This window comes from Puma concolor, chromosome B1, assembly GCF_028749965.1.
Source record: "Puma concolor isolate L17-30 chromosome B1, mPumCon1.1.hap2, whole genome shotgun sequence".
NCBI classification, from domain to species: Eukaryota; Metazoa; Chordata; class Mammalia; order Carnivora; family Felidae; genus Puma; species Puma concolor.
The window spans coordinates 204547758-204562870 of NC_141670.1; the positions used below are offsets into that span (position 1 = coordinate 204547758).

At 65.4% G+C, this 15113-nt stretch overlaps 1 protein-coding gene across 2 annotated transcripts in view; it reads left to right on the forward strand.

The window, feature by feature from the left end:
* The window catches only part of HTRA3 (HtrA serine peptidase 3), a 30196-nt gene that overhangs the window by 2865 nt on the left and 12218 nt on the right, over positions 1 to 15113 (forward strand). For both annotated transcript variants that reach the window (XM_086705544.1, XM_086705545.1), the window contains exons 2-4: positions 8713 to 8812; positions 11582 to 11804; positions 14294 to 14488. In XM_086705544.1, coding sequence (XP_086561670.1) covers positions 8713 to 8812; positions 11582 to 11804; positions 14294 to 14488 — 518 coding nt within the window. The remainder of the gene's footprint in view (positions 1 to 8712; positions 8813 to 11581; positions 11805 to 14293; positions 14489 to 15113) is intronic.

Below are 15113 nucleotides of genomic sequence, written 5' to 3' on the forward strand. Positions count from 1 at the left end.
CCTTAAAGCGCGGGGCTGGGGTCCGTGAGCACCGTTCGCGCAGTGCGGCCCCGCCCTCACTCCTGGCCCTTGTGCCGTCATTGTCCCCCCAGGTACAGGGACCTCAGACACCCAGGTTTCTGCCGGCTCCGCATGCAGAATCCCGTCCTCGCGGAATCCTTGCTGCGCCGGGGTCTCGGGCCAGCGCCGTCTCATTGGGCCTTGCCAGTCTGGCCCTTCAGGCACCGCAGAGGCGCTCAGTGAGGCAGGGAGAGGTCAAGGGGGCCTGAGGCCACTCGTTCGGGCCTCGGCTCTGGCTGGCTTGGAAAGCGGCACCGTCGTGGGTCCCGGGCTCCGTTCTGCAGGCAGGGGACCGCAGGGCCCCGGGGGCCTGGAGTCAGGTGGGCTCCACTGGGCTCGGCCGCCATAGAGCAGCATCCTCCCTTCCCCCGGCGTCCCAAGGGTCCAGCCAGAAGGCGCCGGGTGATGTCTACACATGAGGGCAGGTGAGGCACTGCCCAGCCCGGGCATTTCTGCACAGAATTCCCGCCCGCTGTCCCCTCGCTGGGCCCGCCCTCAGATGCACGGCGCTGATGACTCGGGGCCAGTCTCCAGCGCCCGCCTCTTCCCGGGGCCGGAGTCCTGCATCCCTGCCGGCTGTGGTCCTCTACCGGGAAGTCTGTTCCAGGAGTGTTTGTCACCCTCCCTCGTTCCTTACCTACCAGCCACAGGCGAGTCTTCGGCCTGGAAACGTCCCCCAAGCCACCAGTGCCCACTTGTCCCCACACCGCTGGCCTCCCCTGCTCACCTCCCTCATCCTCCCTCCCGCCACCCCTCCATGCGGCAGCCAGGATGGCCTTGGTAAATCCATTCTGCCCGTCACCAGCAGGACCCCCTCGGCAGCTCCCCGACACTGACCCGACCCCCGAGGCCCTGTGCCGTCTGGTCCCCCCCACCCCACCCCGCACGGCCACCTCATCCTCCGTGCTCCAGCCTGCCCTTCTCCCCACCTCAGGACCCTTGCACATGCTGTGCTACAGCCCAAGTGCCCATTTTCTCACTTTCATGTGGCCACGTCCTCATCTGTCTGGACCTAGACGACCCCCCACCCCTGAGCTGCCTTCCCTGATCACCGCACCTTGCAACCCCCTCATTAGCCTCACGAGCACACCCCGGGGCCCCTCTAGACCCTCACATCACCTCTCTGACCCGGATCATCTGCCTTATTTCCATCCCCACCCTCCTTGCAGACCCCCAGCGATGGGGCCTCACCACCTTTCCGGGAGCTTTGCGTTTTCCCATCTCCACGGTAGACAGAACCACTCCCTGGCGTGAATACCTGTCTGTCGCCGGGATGATAAACACAGACGTAAATGTGCTCCTTGTGTCCCTGGAGGGAGGAGGCTCCCTTTTGCACTTAGCCAGAGTCCCTGCCCCTCAAGGCCTCTCTGCCCACCCCTGCAGACGAATGGGCCTTGGTGCGTACAGTTAATTCAAAACCTAGAGCCCAAGGGCAGCGTACGACGTGGCCTTTAGGAATCCGTGTTCCGTGTGCGACCCCGGTGCAGGTTCAGACGGCGTCTCTCCCTTGTTTTATGTATTTTTTTTTTTATAATTTTTTTTTTCAACGTTTTTATTTATTTTTGGGACAGAGAGAGACAGAGCATGAACGGGGGAGGGGCAGAGAGAGGGAGACACAGAATCGGAAACAGGCTCCAGGCTCCGAGCCATCAGCCCAGAGCCCGACGCGGGGCTCGGACTCCCGGACCACGAGATCGTGACCTGGCTGAAGTCGGACGCTTAACCGACTGCGCCACCCAGGCGCCCCTCTCCCTTGTTTTATGTATTAAGAGCTTTGGTTGGTGTTTGATTTTCATCCCCTTAGCAGATTCCTGTGTGTGGAATTCTGCACTGGGGACCAGGCAGGATGACGCTCCCCGCCCCCCCCCCCCCCCACTCCCTGCACCCTGGACGGCAGGGCTGAGACACAGCTTCTGGCGGCTCCTGAGCCAGGCGCCCCCCCAGAGAGGAGCCTGAGACCCGGGGTGCCGTGCAGCTGGCCTTCGCCGACCAGGCTGGGCCCGGGAAGCACCTTCACCCCCTGTGCTCCCGGCATAAGCCTAGAGGCGCGGCCGGGACCCCACAGCAACCCCTGGGGTCTGCCCGCTCGGGCGTCTCCACTTGCCACACGCACCTGCACGCAGCGGCCCCGGGGGGAGTGACGAGACTTGGACCTCCCTGCTAAAAGCCCAGCCATGGCTCTCACTGCCTTCAAGACCCAGCACTGACTTGTGCTGCAGCCTGGCCTCCCCTTTCCTGCCGGGCCCCACCACCATTAGCAGATGGCCTACGAAATCCCCATCCTGTCTTGCGAGGGACAGATGACTACGTGTGGAATCCAGGTGAGGGGGAAACCACCTCCAGAATTGGGGAAGGGTAGGTTAGGAAGGGCTTCCTGGAGGAGGTGGCACGTAAACGGCCATGAAGAGGTGGGCACGGAGAGCGCAGGAGCTGGGAGGGTGGCCCGTCGTCAGGAGGGGCGGAGCTCAAGGGTTATGAGTGACACGTGTGCAGAAGGGTGCAGGGGCCCAGCTTGGGGGCGCGGGGGGCGGTGCCCTGGTGGGGAGGGCCGATGCGGCTGGAGCGAGGGCGACAGCTGAGGGCCTGAGGGTCCCTGATGGGCGTCGGGGTTGGGTTGGTGGGGGAGTGACAGGATGGCGGGGGGCCCTGGAGTCAGGGCCGCTGGAGGAGCGGGTCCGGAGAGGCAAGGTGTTAGGTGCAGATCAGGTGCTGGGGCCACTCTGGTGTAGACGGTGTCCGGGGCGGGGGCAGGGTTCCAAGAGACCGGCTGACGAACAACCCCGTCCGTGCGCAGGGGCCGTGTCGCTGGGTCTGCCTCGTCGGGCGCGCACGGCCTCGCTTCTGGACGGGCCACGGGCCCTCTCCGGCCTGTGGTGGCCCTCCGCGACCCGTGAGGCCGGTGGAGCGGTGGGCCCCGCCCAGATCCGAAGCCCCGTCCTTGCCTCCGGGTTCGTGTCCTCGGGGAACCAGGGGAGACACGCAGCCACGTGAGGGTGACCGGAGCTGCGCGGCTCAGCCAGACGAGCCCTGTGCTGGGTGAGCTGGACCCACGGTGTTCCAGGCTCCACCCGCTGGCTCCACGCACCTGACGGGCACCCCTCAGTCGTCCGCCAGCTCACCCGCCTACCGGGAGCTCTGGGGGGGACGGGGCCCAGCCACACTCGCGCGGCCTCCCCAGGGGCCTGGGGTTTGCACAAACCAGACAAGGAAGTGGGCGGGCGCCTGGCGGAGTGAGCGCTGTGTCCTGCCCGAGGGTCTCAGGCCTCGTCCCGGGCCTTGCTTTGAGGGAGGAAGGCCTCCAGGTTCCCCAAGGTCAAGGGGGAGACGCCAGGCTTGTGCTTCAGGCTGTCAAAGCCTTACACACACATTCTTGAGGACTTATTTTCATGGCCCGTTAGAAGAAAAAGCTTAGCGGGGGCATCGAGCTACCCCAGCTGGGGAGGGACAGCTCTGCCCACGCCCAGATTCCCCTGATTTTCCATGTACTGTTCCGCACGCGAGGCAGACCTCCAGCGCCTTGGGGAAGTGGCTTTTCTGTCTGATTTTGATAAGGTTGTTAAATAAGCAGGTAAGAAAGAGAATGAAGTCGCAGGTCCCTTGTCCTCAGTGCAGCAAAGGTGTGGCCAGGATGCATGTATGTGTGCCCCACACCGAACACTGGGTCTAGAGGCAGAGGGGGAGCAGGTGAACCCTTGGAGATGTGCAGTGTCCAACCTGCCCAACTGTATGCTGTCACCCCGGAGCGCGTAACGGGCAGAGCCAGAACTGCGACCCTGTTCGGTTCTCAGGGCTGAGTCCCAGCTACACCACCTGCAGGTCTCCTAAGCTCTCCGTGCCCCAGATCCCTCATCTGTGAAGTGGGGATGGCAGTGGTGTCCTTCCCGCTGGGCCACTGAGCAGTCAGGCGAGGAGTCCAAAGTGCTTGGCACAGCGTGAAGGCTAACAGCCCTGAGTGCCAGCAGACTGAGTGCCGACGGCTGGGTGTTTCTGCCATAGCCGTGAGGGTGAAGGAGAGGTAGGTAGTCGAGGAAGAGAAGGTGCCGGAAGGCAATGTCTGTGGAAGGGCTGCCACATGCCCAGGGGACTTCCCAGGACCGGCTGGGAAGCCTGAGCCCAGAGGAGCCGCTGATGGACCCGTCAGGGCCGGGAGGGCTTCCTGTCGGGGGAGGCCCGGGGGCCGAGCACACCTTGGCTTCCGTGGCAACTGGCCTGCATACCCACCTTGAAAAAGTCCAGACAGGCCGGTGGGAGGGCCTCTCCTCCGTGATGTTGGCACGTTAGAGGAGCCAGGCTGGCCCCAAGGCGAGGACTGGCCGGGTCAGGCACCCCTGGGCAGGACAGCCAGGCGCAGTGGCTGAGGACCAGCCCGGGACAGAGGAGGTACCTGGGGTCAGCGTCAAGGGACCTGGCTCTGGGCCCTGGCGGGGGGGTTCTCCTGGCCTGTAAAATGGGCAGAGACACCTGCCTTGAAGAACGGTCACAAGAGTTCACCGGACCACGGGCCCGGAGCCCGTGGATGGCGGCCGTGGGGAGGGACCCACGGGGGAGGAGGCCTGCATTCCAGGGACAGGCGCCTGGGGCCCCAGGGCCACGGACAGCGGTGCTGGTGCCCCTGGGAGCCCCAGTGGGATCGGAAGCCCCCGTTCCTGGCTCTGGGGGCTAATTAGACCCTGGAGGCGGCCCCTGGGGCTTCAGAGCCCGCCCCAGATGGGTGAGTGCGGCCTGCAGGTGGGGGCTGGGGGCCGTGGGGGGTCCCCTGGGACAGCGCCCCGGTCCCTGTAGAACATCCATGCACCCCCCCCCCCCGCTTGCTCATTCACTCATTGTCTCACTGCTCCCTGCTCAGTGCTGTGGATTGGGGCGCCCAGGCCATGGGGACAGAAGGACATGCCTCAGGAAGGGAGGTGTTACAAGGCGCTGTGGGACCCAGAGGGGTGAGAGTGGTCACTGAGCCTGCCAAGTCGGGGCAGGCTCCCCAGAGGAGGTGTGCGGGCCTGGGCTGGAGGGACGAGGGAAGGGAGCCGGGGGCCCAGAGGGGAGAGCGACAGGCGCAGGTAGAACCTGGGCCTCGAAGGCACCGCTAAGACGTCGTCATCTGGTCTGCAAGCTGTGTTCAGCATTACGGACGCATAGGCCCAGGCTTTGCGGTCATCTGCCGACGGCCCTTCCATCCCGGTTCACAGCTAACCACGGCGTGACAGGTGGCAGCTTCTTATGATGGAATAAAGGCAATGACCTCAGAGAGGGCCAAAACTGGGTCTCAGTGCCTGTTATGCGCTGGAGGGGTAATGCATAGTTGGGCAGGCTGCGCACTGCCCAACTCCAAGGGAAGCCAGTCATGCTGAGACCTTTGTTAGTAATGGTCCTGGGCTTGTGCAGTCCACAGCCTGTGTAACACTATAAGGCGGCCCGGTGGGATGTCTGGGCTAGTCACTTTCCCACTCTGGGCCTTGGTCTCCCCCTCTGTTGTTCCGTGGCAGTATGGCTCTCCAGAATTGGCACATAGTGAAGTCCTCTCTCGGGGTTTGCCACTGTCCCTGAGCCCTCCAGGGAGCTCGGCCACGCCAGGGTGTTGGGGTGGAGCCCTGACGCCCAGCTTCTCTCCCTGCCAACCCTTGTCCCAGTCCGTCCCATCCTGGCTGTGTCCCTTCCTCTCCCGGGAGGCCCCACTGGACACCTGGCCTCGATTGCTTTGCCGTGTCAAATTCTGCACGAACTGGACCTTCCAGAGCCCGTGGGTCACAGTTTATTTTTGAAAACAAAACACGACAACAACAACGACAAAGGCTAACGGCTGAATCTGGTGGGGACTGACTGTTGACTTCAGAACTTTGGCTGGAGGAGGGGGTGGGGTGGGGGTTGTCAAAAGCCCAAATAAACAGAGTCTGCTTTCCAGCCGTGGGGCCCACGGTTTTCATGTGGAAAGAGGCTGTGGGAACCGAGTCCTCCCTTCCCACTGATTCATGGGGTGATTCATCTGTGTGTAGGGAGGAGGACCAGGAAACAGGCCTGCCCCGCCCCACCACCCCCTCCCCACCGCCCACCCCGGGGCCCTGCTTAAAGGGACAGGGCCCGGCGGGGCTCTAGTCATCAGCTGGCTGACCCAGGAGCCTCGGAGGGGTGCCCCACGCTCTGGGTCAGGGAGGACTCAGGCTCTGAAGTCCCTGGGACCCGGATTGGGGCACCTCTGGGCTTTGCTGTGCCCCATCCCCCGTCACGCTGTGCTGTGCCCAACTCGGCTGAACTCAGGTGCACACAGAGGCGCTCGGCCTGCGTGGCTTGAATATACCCCGCATGAGAGGCAGGGCCGTGGGTGGGGCATTACACTGGGAACCCCAGGAGGGAGAGACTCATGCTGGCTGGAAGGAGCCTGCCGGGGGACTGCCTGGAGGAGACGGCACTGGAATTGTGCCCGGGACAAGCTGGCGCGTCCTGCGGGGGGAAGTGGGGAATGAATGGTCTGTGCAGATGAGGCACAGAACGGTGGGTGATGGAGCAGAGACTGGGGGTAAATGGCCCAACAGGTTACACAGCAGGGAGAGGGTGACCCTTGACTGAGCCCTCGGGGACTGGCCGCCCCAGCAGAGCACGGTGGGCGCGAGCCTCGGCCGGGGAAACCCGGAAGACCCTGCCAAACGCCCACCTGGTGGAAGAGACAAGGGCCTGGGGTCGGGGTCCTCTGAGGTCCCCAGGGCACAGGAACTGCCCGGCCAGGAACGTCTCGTCAGAGACCGGAACCTGGACAGGGCAGCAGACTCTGTGGCTGGTTTCCTTCCCTGTGCCCGGAGGCCAGAGTATGACGTGGGCTCCCAGGGGGGTTGCCTCGAGGTGGAGAGGGCAGAGCTGGGCTCAGCCCCCCCAGCTGACTGGCGGCCTCGGTCGCAGAGCGTCAGGGAAAATTAGCGATCCCGCGTGGAGATACAGACTCCGACCGCGATGGCATGCTGGGAGCGGGGAAGGAACCCTGGCCCACAGTGGGCCCTGCCCCAGGGCCCCCGTTAATGTGAGCTCTGAGCCCTACACCCCGCCCCTCCGAGGGTTTTGCCACCCGGAAGAAGAGGGCTCCCAGGCCGTAGCCCCAGGCCGCCTGCATTTTGATGGGTGAGGGGCCTCGCGGTGGCCAGCGGGCTCTGGCCACCCCGGACAGGCAGCCTTTGATTCAGGCTGACCACGGTGGCCTGGGGCCCCCTGTCCAGCGCCCACTGCCTGGCTGAGAAGCAGACATCACAGAACCGGCGGGGGGGGGGGTCTCCTCCCCACCTCTGACCTTGGACCCCGAGGGAAGCTCTCTCCGGTTCAGGCATAACGGACACTCGGGGCCCCTAAGGAGGAGAGCCCTCGGCCTGCGCTCAGAACCTGCCTTCTCTAACTAGAGACGCATCTCCAGGCAAGAGGACTGAGCTCAGGGAGCCACAGTTTTCCCACCTTTAAGATGGGGGCAGTGCCCCCTGCCCTGGCCGCCTCCTGGACGTGGGGAGATGAGTCGGGGTGTGGAGAGCCCTGCATTTGCCCCAGATGTTTATGCAGCACTGATGATAGCTACACTCGCCTTACCTCCTGTCCCTCTGGGCAAAATGGAAAAATCCGGATTCTCACTCAACCCTGATGACCCCTCACCTCCCAGAACTGGACTTCACGGGCCGAGCCCTCTTTGCTCGCCAGCACCAGTCCCGGGGTGCAGGGTTAGGCTCACAAGTCACATCCGTACCCGGTTCCCACAGGTCGGGGGTGGGGGGGGGGCACCTTCAGCCTCATTTTCAGACTAGGAGTCAAGGCCCAGAGAGGGTGAGTGATTTGCCTGAAGCCACACAGCCAGAAGTGGGGCTGCCCAGCCAAGCCCGGCCTGCGGGACTCCCAGCACTCGGCTCATTCGGGGAGCCGCTTACAAGCAGTGCTGGGCAGGCCCGGTTCCAGGTACCGCCAGCCTCTGGCTGCGACCGGAGAGAGCTCAGCACATGCCCGAGCAGGGAGACCGAAGGGGTGTGGGCCCGGTGCCACCCACATCCCTCAGGCCTGCGGTCCCGGCAGGCGGTGGCCCCCACTGCTGACAGCAGCAGAAATCTGAGCCGGCAAAGGTTCCAGGGGGTTCATGAACCGCCTGGAAAGTCGGACTGGGGTCCGGCCAAGTTGGATGGGGGGCCCTGGCGACGCAGACATCCGGAGTCCCGCGGGGCCTGGGAGGGGGCCACCCCAGGGCCAGACCAGGGCAGCTCCGAAGGGATGGCCGGGGACCTCTGCTGTCACCTTGCCCGATCACGGCACTAGCACAGGCTGGAGGACGGGCCAGAGCCGGCGGGGGAGGGGACGGTGGCCTCACGCCAGGGCATTGCTCTGGGTGAGGGCCCAGGGGGCTGGCTCGGGTCTGGCTCAAGTGTCACGTCAGAATAAGTGTCCTGACATCTCTGAGCCTCCCGGCCCACCCGGTGGTATGGCGTCCAGTGAGGAGACTCCACAGTAACCATTCTTGGGACGAGGGAGCCCCCTCCCAAATATCTGGGTGTCACCGGGCTGAGTGTCGGGCATCCCTGAGGGGCTCTGAGCCTGGGGGGGGTCCTCGCTGGAGCTTCCTCCCCGGGGGGGGGGGCGGGGTTCGGGGCACCGCTGGCGGTGTCTGGGTCTCATCAATGCGCCTGGTTGTTCCCGCCAGCGCAGGTCTCCACCAGCTGACCAGCCCGAGGTACAAGTTCAACTTCATCGCGGACGTGGTGGAGAAGATCGCGCCGGCCGTGGTCCACATAGAGCTCTTCCTGAGGTGTGCGAACCCCTCCCGGGCACCCCCCACCCCCGTTCTAGCACGGGGGCGGTCGAAGCCAAGCGCACGTGGGGTCCGGCAGACCTCCCCGACACCTCCAACTGCTGACGCCCTTGGGGAGGGCGGCCCCTCTCTGACTCTGGTCTCCCCGCTAAGGGGGGGATATCGACCTCATAGCGCCAGGGCGTGCTAAGCAGGCGCACCGCGGAGTCAGCTCTGGTGGCCCTGAGACTGTCAGAGCTGCTTCTGGGAAGCTCCGGGGCCCCAACGGCTGATCGCTCAGGGCAGTCCTGAGGTCTCCCGGGGCGTCCTGTACTCCCCAGAGAGAAGACGCTGACAGTGCGACGTCTCACGTTCAGGGTTCCTCTTCCTTGTCTTAACCTCGTGGCCCCCGTGTGGGAGGGGGCCTCCAGACAGCCCAGATGAGGCATGCGGGGCCAGAGCCCCGTTCCCCAGCACGCTCTCCCGAGGGGTGGAGGCCGGCCGGTGCCATTATGCCAACACCGAGGCGCAGAGGACCGGGTGGCCCCCGGTCCCTGGGGGTGGGCAGAATCCCCCACACCCCGATTCCTGGCCCCAGCACGGGGCTCCCTGCTCCCTGGGCGTGGAGCTTGCCCGGGGGGAGACCTCGCTCCTGGACGTCACTGCCCCCCATCTCTGGAGGGTGAGGACAGTGCTCACCCCTGATGGTGCTCCACGCGGCAAGCCACCAAGGGCATGAGCTCACTGTCGGAAAAGCAGTATCCCTGGACACCTGCCGTGTGCTCCGAGCCCCCTCAGCTGCTTTGCCTGCATCTGTCTAAGCAGCCCTGGTGAATGCCCACCTCTTAGTGGAGACAGCCGGGCACTCACAGGAGTCACCCCAAGAGTCGGGCCCGGGGGGCCCGCCCCTCAGTGCTGACTGAGACTGTACCCCGACAGACTGCTGTCCCTCAGGGCTGAGCCCCAGAAGCTAAGCTTTGATGTTCCCATTTTCTGGGTGTGGAGCAGAGGCCTGGAAACGTCTCTGAGCTCACAGAGCGGCTGAGTGCCAAGTCGGGGTTTCACCCCAGGTCTCTCAGACCCCAGAGCTGACCCCTTACTGCCCTTTCTGCAACCTCCAGACCCTGAGACATATCATTGAGGAAATTATAACTGGACACACTAAGTGGTATGTCCCTGGCCTTGCCAGTGGCTCAGACGAGGACCGTGTATTTCCAGAAGGCTCCGGGCACCAGGCTTCGAGCCAGCCAATTGCTGACTGTAGCCCAGTCTGGCCAGGTGGCAATGCCATTGCCACATCAGCCTCCGAGGCCGATGTCCACGTGGGTGGGTGGGTGGGTGGGTGGACGAGACCGAGCGGGCAAGATCCCAGACACAGATGAGATGCTCATCAAGCTTGGGAGCCTTGGCTGTGACCCCGGCCTGGGCGGGGAGGCCCCGGGGCTGCCTCGGGCCCGCCTCGGGCCCCTCCAGCAGACAAGTGCCAGACCCTAGCTGTGGGTGCAGGGGTGTGGCCAGGTGCAGCCCTCGCCCAGGGCCACACGGAGCTGGGGGGCGGGGGCAACGGCCCGTGTGAGTGGTCAGATCCCGTGGTCCCCCTGGGGCCGAGTGCCCAGGCTGCCTGCTTCAAACCCCTGCTCTGCCCTTTGCCTGCCTGACCCAGAGAAGTAGTTCAAGTCCTGGGCCTCAGTTTCCCCACCCGCAAACTGAAGGCCTCCTACCGTGTAGGGTGGTCGTGAGCATTAAATCACTCGGGGAGTCTGGCTCGGGGTGCCCGGTGGCCTTGGCTCTGGTCACCGGTCCTGCCCGCCGAGGTGGGTCTTGTGCAACCCTCACTTCCCTGAGAAAGCCCCCACCCTCGAGTTCCTTCTCTCCTGCCCCGTCCAGGCCCCTCGGGGGTCCCAGAGGCGACCCGCCCCAGAGAGGGTCCTGAGCCGCGGCCGTGGTTCCCTCTTGGCCCTGCGGGCGGCTGGGCGTGGTCACACATCAGGGAACTCTGACCCCTGACCGTTTGCTCCTGTTCACGGAGACAGAGGCCGGGCCCGGCGTCTGCTTGTGTCTGAGCACACACCCCGCCCTGCACCGTCCGCTGTCCCCGCCGCCCCCTGAGTCCCCGGAAGGATGACACCTGGTGTCATCATGGAGCAGAGCCTGCCCCCAGCCCTGCCTGTCACACCGTCTGGGGCTTCCGGGCAGGTGCGGGGCAGGGGAGGGACCGGGCGGGGTGGGAACGCGACCGCCCCAGCACTGCCCCTTCCCTGCACGGTCCGATCTGCCCCTCCGCGGAGAAGTACCCCCCTGGGGACCCCGGCACCTGCTGCGCTGTCCCCCAGCCCTGTTTGTTGAGTGGCTTCCTGCCCCCAGGCGCTTTGGACAACAGGCGTCACACCCAGCAGGGTAGATGCCCCATTTCCTAGCTGGGGAGACTGAGGCTTGCCCACGGCCAGGCAGGTAATGAGCAGGACGGCCCTGAGATTAAAGTGCCGGCCTGTCTGGCTCCAGCTCTGTGCCCGCCTGTCCTAACAGGCCTGCCAGGCGTGGGCCTCGTGTCCCTTCCCGGCAGACTGCAAGTCAGAGGTCACCGCCCCCCCTTGAGGCCGTGAAGAGGGCCCGGCGTTAAGTGAGCAGGCCAAGGCCGCAGCCGAAGGTGGCGGGGCTGGGCCCGAGGCCGGGGTGGGGGTGGGGGGCCCCGAACCGCATTCTCTTACCCCACACGGGGCTCCGCTCCCCTCCAGCAGGCCCCCGGCTGCCCTGACCCCCCCCCCCGCCCGCACTCGCTCCCCGCAGACACCCCCTGTTTGGCCGCAATGTGCCCCTGTCCAGCGGCTCGGGCTTCATCATGTCGGAGGCCGGCCTGATCGTCACCAACGCCCACGTGGTGTCCACCTCCAATGCCGTCTCGGGCCGGCAACAACTCAAGGTGCAGCTGCAGAATGGAGACACGTACGAGGCCACCATCAAAGACATCGACAAGAAGTCGGACATCGCCACCATCCAGATCCACCCCAAGGTGAGTGGGCGGCGGGCGGGGCAGGGGCGCCTTCCCAGGCCCCAGCGCTCGGAGTCGCCTCGGCCCGACCTCCCTGTGGGACGCTCGGAGGAACCGAGGCCCAGCCACGGGGCGGGCCAGCCTAGAACCGGGGTCTCCAGACCCCCCCGCCCCTGCTGCCTGAGCTGCCGTGTGCGAGCAGAGCCGGGCTGAAGCCCGCCAGCCAGCGATGTGCCCCCAAGTCGTTCGCGAAGGGGCGTCCTCCAAGGCCCAGGGACGCTGCCTGCGTCCCTCCCGGCTTACTCCAGGACAGGCAGCTTCCCCCGTGGGGCTGACGGGACGCTGGCCCGGAGCTCCGGGACATACGCTCCGGTCCCTCCACATCCCGTCCCCCCAGCTGGCCAGGCGGGGCCCACAGCGGGGCCACAGCCGTCCCGCATCACCGCCAGGGGCTGGCACTGTGCCTGCGCCCCACCGCCCTTGACAGAAGGGGCGTCGGTGTCCTGCTGCTTCCGAGGGGACACTGAGGTCAGAGAGGTTAAGTCACTGCCCAAGGTCAGGCTAAGCCGGGGCAGGGCACGTCCAGTGTTGTGGTCGTGACTCTCGGTGAGGGCAGCCTGCCCCTGCCGTGAGGCCGGTGACCGGGCGGCTGTCTGCGCTGGTGAGTCTGGCTTGGCTGACTTGGAATCCGGCTTCCGCTCTTTCTGAATGAAAGTGTGTGGTTTTGGTGATAATGAATCTTTTGTGAGGAGGCTCCTTCTTGCCCGATCCAGGGAGGAGGAGAGGCTTATCCCAACGGGGACCCTTCCCCACGGCAGTTACTGAGCCCGGGGACACCACCTCCGTTCTAAAGATGGGGAAACTGAGGCTGGGGTGGGGCACGGGGTGTGCTCAAAGACAGAGGCTGGCAAACGTCTTCGGTGAAGCTCCAGACAGTAAGCACTTCGAGGCTTTGTGGGGTCCGGGCCCTCTGGGGACGCCTCTCAACGACGCAGCCACCACAGGCCACACGAGCCCATGGCCGTGTCCCCATAAAACTTTATTTACAAAACAGAAACAGGCAGCAGGCTGCATTTGGCCCGAGGGCCACAGGGTGCAGCCCCTGCCGAGGACCCCCACAGGGTGACACAGAGCCAGACTGGACCGCGGGTCTGGCGGTCGCCGGGTCTCTCCTGTTCCAGGCGCCGCGGCACAATCCCGAGGGGCACACGCAGCAGCCGTCCGTGGCCCCAGGGGTGGGTGGACTTTAGTAAGGACTGCACGACCTCCCAGCGGGAGCTGCCTCAGCCCCTGGGTCCCGCGCGTGGTGGCCCCCCCAGTCTTGGGGGGGGCTGCGGCCCCGCGGCCACGCGGGCAGGTGAGGAAGGGCCGAGTGGAGCCCTGCCGGCTCGCCTCACCCCCGTTCACAGGTCCCCCCGTTTGTACTGGGAGCTGCCCTGGGACAGAAGACCTTAAGTGCCATGGTGGCTGGAGCAGAAAGAGGAGGCCACTGCCAGGGAGGGAAGGGGAGTGACCACACACAACCGGGTGCTCAGAGGGTCCGAGGTGTGGGGTCCTTGCCCAGAGCTAGAGGGAGGCCCCCCGCGATCGGGACAGGACGGTCGCCGGCACCTTCTCTTAAAGCTTTCTGTCTGCAAGTGACTGCCGTCCCCGGGGAGCCCCCAGAAGCAGTGCCCCTCCCCGGTGGTGGCCTCGGACGTAAGGGGTGCGACACCGAACCCCCAGATTCACGGAGGTGCTGGCGACGGGGCCTCGGCCGCCGTGGATTCCACGTTCGCCACTGTGCGCACTCGGGCACCTTAAGCCCGCTCAGGAGCACCCCCTCTGAGCGTGTCTCCTGCAGCTTCCGGAACACGGAGGCGACCCCAACACGGCTGGCCCTCAGAGCTGCCGGCCCAGCCGTGGACTCAGACAGACAGACGGGCCGGCTCCACGTGAAACTGGAGTGGGCAGGCGTCTCCGTGGGCAGGGGGTGATGGCAGAGCTTGGCTGAGTCACCTCGCCGCTCTGGGCCTCAGTTTCCCTGTGTGTCTACATCGGGAGATCTGGTTGAGCTGGATCAAGGATTCCAAAACTAGGGCTCCAGAGCCCCTGCAGTCCTAGGCATCGGTCTGTGTGTGATGCATTTTTGACGGCATTCGTAGCCCCTGTCAGACTTTCAGAGGGACCTGTGGCCACCGAACCACTGAGCTCGATGACCTCAGAGGCTGTGCCCAGCCGGACCCCGTGGGCCTCCTCCCTGTGTGTGACCCCTGCAGCCCACCTGGGGATTCCCGTGGTCACTGGTGTGGCTGAGGCTCTGTTCCAAGGACTCCAGCCCGGGTCCCTCCTGCTACGGGTCAGCTGGAGGCCAGCCCGGCCTCCGTCTGAGTTGGCAGCTTGCCTTGCCCTTCACCCCCGATGGGTGTCGCCAGCCGCTCCGGCCCTCCTGGGACCGTCCCGGCCTTGATCTGGCTCCAGTCTCACCCAGGGCAGACAGCTGAGCCTCCCTCCCCGTGTCCCCCCTGCAGAAGAAGCTCCCGGCCCTGCTGCTGGGCCACTCGGCAGACCTGCGGCCCGGCGAGTTTGTGGTGGCCATCGGCAGTCCGTTTGCCCTGCAGAACACGGTGACCACGGGCATCGTCAGCACGGCCCAGCGGGACGGCAAGGAGCTGGGCCTCCGGGACTCCGACATGGACTACATCCAGACAGACGCCATCATCAACGTGAGTCCTCGCGGGGCCTCCGGCGGGGCTCGCTCCCCGTCGCCCGGCCCGCGTGCTAGAAAGGTGCTTCTTTACGCTGAGCGGAGCCTGGACTCCCTATGACTTCTGCACGCGGGCGCCAGGCCCGCCCTGGGAGTCGGCGGCTTCGTTCCTGACCCGGGCCAGCCCTTGGGGGACGCAGAGGCGTAGCCGCGCCCGAACCACTCGCCCTGTCAGCCTCGCTTTTCTCGTCCTCAGTGTTGCCACCGAATCGGGGGGCTCACGGCGCGCTCTGCCCAGGCGCCCCACACCCACCTCTCTGGTTTGCCGTGGTTCGGGCTCTTCTGGAAATGTTAGTCTTTGTAGAGACCCCTCGAGGCGGGTGGGGAAGAACTGTACCCTGTGAGGCGAATCTGGAGGCGTGTGGCGGGTGCAGAGGGCTCTGGCCCAGGCCAGACGGCGTCCACGTGGCCTCCGGGGCCTCAGCTTTCTCACCTGTGAAATGGGGGCAGGAGTGAGGCCTTTCGATGCTGTTGGGGGTAAAATCCGAGTACCCGTCTTCTGTGCTGGTTAACAGGGAGGGCTCAGGAGACAGAGCTTCAGGAACCCGCGAGGGGCTCAGGGCTCAGCTAACGTCTCGTTTCCT